This window comes from Nestor notabilis, unplaced genomic scaffold (assembly GCF_000696875.1).
Source record: "Nestor notabilis isolate BGI_N333 unplaced genomic scaffold, ASM69687v1 scaffold13899, whole genome shotgun sequence".
Lineage (NCBI taxonomy): Eukaryota > Metazoa > Chordata > Aves > Psittaciformes > Psittacidae > Nestor > Nestor notabilis.
This window is the reverse complement of record NW_009942479.1, coordinates 7,737-14,603: the sequence shown is the minus strand read 5'-3', so window position 1 is coordinate 14,603 and position 6,867 is coordinate 7,737. Positions and strand designations below refer to the sequence as shown.

The 6,867-nt window shown below is 48.1% G+C and overlaps 1 protein-coding gene across 1 annotated transcript in view; it reads right to left on the bottom strand.

Moving 5' to 3' along the window:
- GABRA3 (gamma-aminobutyric acid (GABA) A receptor, alpha 3) overlaps positions 1–5,703 on the bottom strand; it is a 54,524-nt gene extending 48,821 nt beyond the window's left edge. The window contains exons 1-2 of the mRNA XM_010021428.1: positions 5,615–5,703; positions 1,807–1,928 (exon numbers count right to left, since the gene is read on the bottom strand). Of these exons, the coding sequence (XP_010019730.1) occupies positions 1,807–1,928; positions 5,615–5,703 (211 nt within the window). The remainder of the gene's footprint in view (positions 1–1,806; positions 1,929–5,614) is intronic.
- Between the last annotated feature and the right edge of the window lie 1,164 nt (positions 5,704–6,867).

Here is a 6,867-nt window from a genome sequence, read left to right as displayed (position 1 = left end):
CAGGACCATTTCTGCTTCTTTGGCCACCAGCAGCAATGGGAGAAGTCTTTCCCTCTAATGTTCCTCCTGATAGCAGCCCTGACAGCTCCTCTATTCCAAGGAATAAAAGCCCAGACTTGCAGAAGACAGGTCCAGCTATAGGTGGGGAAAGCCTGGCTCGCCAGGCTGCCCCATACACATACACTGAGGACAACTCATTGCCAGCCAAGAGCCCCCAAAACCTGTAGCCCTTGTTAAAACCTCCCGCTGGGGTCCAGAGGGGCACTCCATGAGGGGAAATCAGAGGTGAAAGCAGACTTTAAACATGCAATGTCTGGTTCAGGCAAAGGCGATTTATTATGTTAAACATGTTATTAAAGGATCTAAAGCAACAGAGTAGAGGTATTCCAAGAATGGTTTTAACTTCCCCAGCAAGGGGCTCCTGGGAGTCCTCTTCTTAATACTTTGCATGGGGTTGTCTGCAACCAAGCCTGCAGTGAACATAAATGCCCCCTCAGACCCCTTTCAGAACCCGTTCCAGTTAAATCAATACAGCCACTGGGGAGACTTGAGGAAGCAAAGCTATTAGCAGGACTGCTGTTAATTCTGGGGGAAAGAAACAAGCAACAAAAGCAATAAACCTGATGGATGGCTTATGCAGACACAGTAACCCCTTCCTGCCTGTGTTCTGCAGCATGGCAGCCCATCAGAGGCAAGATGCTCACTAGAAAAGCCTTCCTTCCCATATTTTACATGGTTTCTGCTTGGGATGAAAGTACCCCTGGAACTGGCAGGGCAGAGGGTGGACATGGGCCTGGGAAGAGACAACAAGAGGAATGGTGGGGGCAATTCCAGGCTAGCACTGTATCGCTGGAGCCCCCATCCGCATGCAAGAGCTCAGGAAAGCTCATTCCCAACTTCCCTGGCAGCAGGACCTTCCAGAACAGTGGAGGACACAGTGACTGCAGCTTTGGGTGAGAATCGTGGCCCAGCAGCACACTTTGCAGTTGAGCAGGAAAGCTCAGAGCAGTGCAGGGACATCAGCCAGCAGCCCCCATGGCACACAGGCACCCGAGAGGGGTCATCATCTCTGCCACAGCAACGCTCCTTGACAACAGCGCATCAAGGAACCACACAACTCATGGCTCCCCCATCTCACTAAGAAACCTCCTGTCTGTCTTCCCCACACATCTCCCTGTTCCTTCTGCCTCCTTACACCCTGCTACATAAGGGGGGAGGGAGGGAACTACCATGGTTTTTCTTGCTAAAGTGCCTTAAACAACTGTAGGTGTTCAGAGAGAAAGTCAGCAGCAGTAGCTCTAATGGCAGCGGTGTTAAAAGCAGCTCAGGGGACAGCAAAGCCTGGCTGACTGCCTGGTGCCCAGACCAGCACACACAGAAGAGCTTGCCAAGTGACAGCTACATGGGAAATAACTGAGAAGATGTCAAGATAGAAGCTCTGTAGCAAAACCCACTGACTAACAACCAGCAACACGAGTTGAAGGTGCTGCAAACTGGTAGTATCATCATTTCTGAAATGGTAACGCCTATAAAAGTAGCAAAAATAAGTTTAATTATGTTTGCTCCATCTACAGGCCTATCAATGTAATGTCATAGAAGACCACAGCAGTCAGACTTGCTCTTCTCACCTCACATATCATCAAACAAGGCAGCACAGACTCAAAACAGGGAAACTGGCAACAGACTGACCCTGGCACTGAACCAGCCTCCCCTGACTGCACCAGCCTTCACAAGAAGTCCTCTGTGCAACCTCTCGTTTCTCAAGCTCCACAGCTGTGGAAAACATCATCTCTCCATCCAACTGACCTCCAAGTCCAGGTCTCAGGCGATTGTCGTATCCATCCAACAGCCTGTCCAGGATGCGGGTGAAAATGGTGATGTTGTCTTTGCTGTCATCGACGACATCCGAAACATGTTTCTGTGAAAGCCTGGCATGAAAAGGGGGACAAAAAGAGATAAAAACATCATGAGAAGAGAAACCTACTCTTTCCGTGCTCCAGACAATTACTGGAAATGAAGGGATGTTGGTTCATGTTCCAGGCTGTGCTGCAGTGGGGCACAGCTGTTCATACAGCAATGAAACCAAATAAGCTTTCATGTTCCCAACTCTGCTCAGTACAAGAAACCTGGAAGCCCCCAAATAAGATGAGTTTCTTGGGGCATTTGCTGCCCCAGATGGACTAAAATAAGTAGTAAATTTCTCAAAAAAAGCTGATGTCCCCAAATAAAATACTTAATGCAGTTTTGCAAGTCCAAGGGGTGTAAATAATACATTTGGTTTGATATTTGCAAAACATTTGAGTTTTGCATCTCTCTTTCAATCAACAGAGAAGCAGCCTGCAAATGCTTCTGAAACTGGTTTTCGTCTGAAAGAGATCTCAGACAACACAGAGTACCAGTGCTGTGGCTCCAAGCTCAGTTTTCCCCAGCAGAAATAGTTGTTAGGACCAAAACAAATGGAAAAGCAGGAAATTAAGAGAAAAACAAAAGAAAAATTTATAGGGATGCAGAGATTGCAAAGGAGATGGAAGAGGAAATAAAATACACACCGATGAGGCCAAAGAGAGATTAAGAGGCACAAACAGGCAGCAGGATGGCTGAGGAAGCCCAGCCAGGCAGCGGAGAAAAGGCTAATAGAGTGAAGGGATCCTAAGCAGTGGCACCAGGAGCCCCACACAGCCCAACCAGCAAATCAGCCCCGTGACACTAACCAGAAAGATGAATGACTGGGGAGTGCTGCCCATATGAAGACCACACACAGGGCAAACTAGAGACACATGATGTAGGCGTAAGATGTACATGCAATTGCCAGGGAAGGCACCTATGATGCACTGAAGCAGGGTCCCACTCCCCACAGCTGGGGCAAGAGATGGCCCTAAATTGTTGCTTTAACACTTCTGCCCCTTTCCTTTTCCTCTCCAGCCTCATTTTCTCTTGCTCCAGTGGTTTAAACATGCATCAGGAAGTAATTGAGGGGAAAAAAAAACAACCCAAAACAACCCACTAAAAAGCCCCAAACAAACAAAAAACTAAACAGAAAGAGGAATATTATCTATAGAGTTCAAAGCTTACTCCTGCTGCATCCCATTCGGTTAGACTTATTGACCATGACACTATGGGTATATTTGTAAATACCCTGTGAAGGGTCAGTAGGGTGACAAGTAGCAGAGCTGGCTTGGAGTTTCCTATCAGAATGTTCTCCCAGCAGAAACCCCTGCTTCTCTAAGGTTAATTAGAGCAAAATGTGTTTTCTAGCAAAAGAGGAAAAATCAAGAGCAGGGTATGAGTATTTTTAGAGCAGGCTGAATCAATACTATACAGCATGTGGCAGCTAATTGAAATATTCCATTTTGGGCAATTTTGACATTAATTTGCATTGGCATCAATAACCAGACACTCTGGGAAATTGCATTTCAAGTGCTCAAGGTTTACTTCCCCAGGGATTGGATCCCATCTCTCACAAGGCTGCTTAGCCTCTGGTTTTAGCAAACCAGTACCTGGTATTGTGGGAGAAGTGGTCAAGCCAGGAAGCTCAGCTATAAGAGCCAAGAGGGTAATAAAGTGCTTAAAGTGCAGTTCCCATAGGAAATGGGGAGTGAGGTATGGTTGGGAAAACACTCATTCCAGCCCTAATGCAACTTGTCAGATCAGAAACATCAGAACACCACTGGTATTACAAACTGCATCACAGCCTTTAGGACTTTGCGTTCCAATCAAAACACTGGTTTTGGTTTTCATCTGGACTTGAAATATTTGAAATAGCCAAACTCCCTGCAGAAAAGTCAAATTTTGAAGAACTTAACAAACGCCTGCTGTAATTAGTGACTTTCAATTGTAACAGCTTTCAATAGATGTCATGCTTAAAAGCAATCTGTACCCGTGTCTGCTGATGGGTATATAACCATCTATAACTTATGAATAGCTACCGTGCTCATGAAAGCTCATTCATTAATGTTTTATAAGCTATCTTTAAAAATCACCCGCAATATAAAGAGCGGGAGGACAGATTTTTGTGAAGGAATTCCTGGCGGAGGCTCAGCAGTGATGGGAAAAATGAGTTTACAAATTTCAAAGCCGTTTTACTTAGCCTGACATTTGAGGTTTCAACTTCAATGTGAGCAGCATGGGACTCGCTGAGGAGGAAAGAGCAGCACAGGCAGCCCAAGGGAATGGTGCAGGCAGCACCTCTGCCTGGCACTGATTGCAGCTAATTCCCCAGTGCAGCCAAGGTCTGGGCTGGCTCACCTGTAACCTTAACATAAAGCTAAAGCTGCCCTGTAGCAAGGCGTAAAGAACTCCAAAGACATATGGGGTTCATGGTTTTAAGATAATTAAAAGCCTTTAGGCAGGGAAGGCAGAGGTTTACAGCAAATTTAATTAGGATAGGCTTGAGGAGAAGTCATTACCTTGCTACCCGTCCCTGTGCACATGCTCTCTGGAGAGCTGGCTGCCACATCAGCACTCCAGCTCCAAACAAGGAGTTGGAATTCAGGAAGCAAATTCTCCTGTGGACCAGAGCAATACCCACATGGCAGGCAGTGAGGGAGCAGCGGTAGCATTAGTGACTGTGTGATGGGAAGCAAAAGGGCAGAGCGGGGGAAGGCAGACACATGTCAAGGCATGCTCGGGATGCATTTGCTTATGCAGAGTTAGATCCAAGCGGGTGAAGTGGGGAGGGCAGGACAAGGCAGGAGCGTGCATCTGGGCAAACAGCTCCACGCAGAGGGGTGAAGGACGAGTGGCAGTGCTGACATTATTTCGTGCATGGAAATCCCTGATCACTGCTGGACTTGTAACTCAGCAGCAGCACTTCAGTGTCCATACCTGGTGCTCTAAAGGTTTTCCTGGATTTCTTACAGAAGTTGTGTGTTATTTGCATTTCTCTCCCTCTGTGAGAGCCCCTCCTTCCACATGGCTTTGCTGGTGGTGTCTTTGCCTCCCTTCCTTGAAGGGCTCTCTGAGCTCACCAAGCCTCATCAGAGGCTCCAGTGGTGTGCAAAGGAGGGCTGCAGCGCCTGCCACAAGCTAACAGGCTTTTGTCTTCTCCTGACAGCTCCCAGAGGCTGGTGGCAGTGCTCCCCGTGATGGGACAGCCAGAGCCTGCACATCCAGGGACACCAGCCTGGACACAGAGCAGTGTGCCCAGCCAGGGCTGGCCAGAGTCCCCCTGCCCCATGCTGCAGCAGATCAGGCATGCTGCTCACATGTCCTTATACTATAAACAGCCCAACAACTGAAGCAGTTTTATTTTCTTTTCTTTAAAAGTATTCAGAAATTGAAGGGGGGGAAATCTCCCTTCCAAGTCCTTGCCCAGAGTGAATTGTGAAGAGGCCAAATCTGAAAATTGGTTTTGTTGCACAAAAAATGCTGACAACTGTCCTTAGTGAGAGGACCTCAAATAACACTAATGTAATCAGTCAGCTCAGCCATGGGGGACTGAACAGCCCCTGGGTTGAAAGGCATGGGGATGGGGACAAGTGGAAGGTTAACCACAGCAGAGACACTTCTTAGCACTTTCCCCTGGACTACCTCACATAGGTACTGGTCCTGGGATATTTAAGCATAGCAAGAGGACTGCAGCCTTGGCCAACAGCCTCGGCGCTCACCGCCTTACCCAGCATCAGCAGGGAGAGCCAAAACCAGAACTAGGACTCCAAGGCTAACAAAGGAGAGTGAGCCCGTTCCTGGGAGCTTCAGCGCCATGGTGTCAGCACACAGCGACTGTCACACAAGCCTCCAAGACCTGCCAGGGTGGGCACAGAGGAGAAGGAGAGAAGAGAAAATAGGTTTTATTTACTCGGAGAATAGCAATCTGCTCAGTTCATTTTTCCCAGCAGTTTATCCATGTTAACCAACTGTCTGTATTGATGGGGTCCCGTATTTGAAATCCCAGAGACCCCACCAAAGGCAGCACCTTCCACTGCACAGCATGGGGTCAGAGCCACACATGTATATACACATACAAACCTTCACCCCATCTTCACAGCACATCTGGCAGCTTCCCAGCTGCTTCAGCGAGCGCATAGCTCCACTTCCAAAGTGACAGCACTGGTGGTTCTTCCACCCATCACTCCCTCCTCAACCCATACTCTCAGTCCCTGCCCTCCCCTTGCAGCAGTTCCCAGCTCCCCGCTACCTGTACTACCTTGGGGACTCCCACACAGCAGAACCACTTGCAAAACCTCAAGACCCATTTTTTCCCCAAACATCTTTTTCTGGGCAGTTAGGCCCTCATTTAATTCTGGTAATGACACTGCCAGAAATTATTATTAAGTTTGGGCACTGAGGCCCAAGGTAGTGGGAGTGTTCGGCTGTGCTGCACTTAGTGTGCTCAGATTTTTCATTAATGCTCACTTTTACTTTTATTGTGATGTTATTGCACATTTAACTGCCTTCCCCTTTTATGTATCTCATTATGTTGATGCACCTTGGAACAGCACTGCCAAGCAACAGCCTGTATAAATACAGCTTGTCGTGACGTCTCCCCAGCACGACACCATGTCTGGCACACAGGAGATTCAGCACAGCAGCAGCTCAGCACCTTGGTAGCCAGGCACAAACAGACACTGTGAGCCCCCAAAGCCATAAAGGAAGGCTCACTTTGATCACAGCCTGCAGAAAGGGCAAGATGTTGTTGCCAGCCAAACCCGACTTCTGGATTTCCCCACTTTAGAGGCACCAACATTGCAAAGCATCAGGCAGCTCCTTCCAGCGCAAAGGAAGGAGATGCTGGGTCAAAAGCCAAACCCCACCACATGAATGGCATTTCTCAGCTGGCAGAGGGTACTTCAGGATGAAGAGGGCAGGTGAGCTCTTGGTGCAAGTGCTCTCAGTGAGCAGAGGTTTCTGCACATGGACTTAGGGACA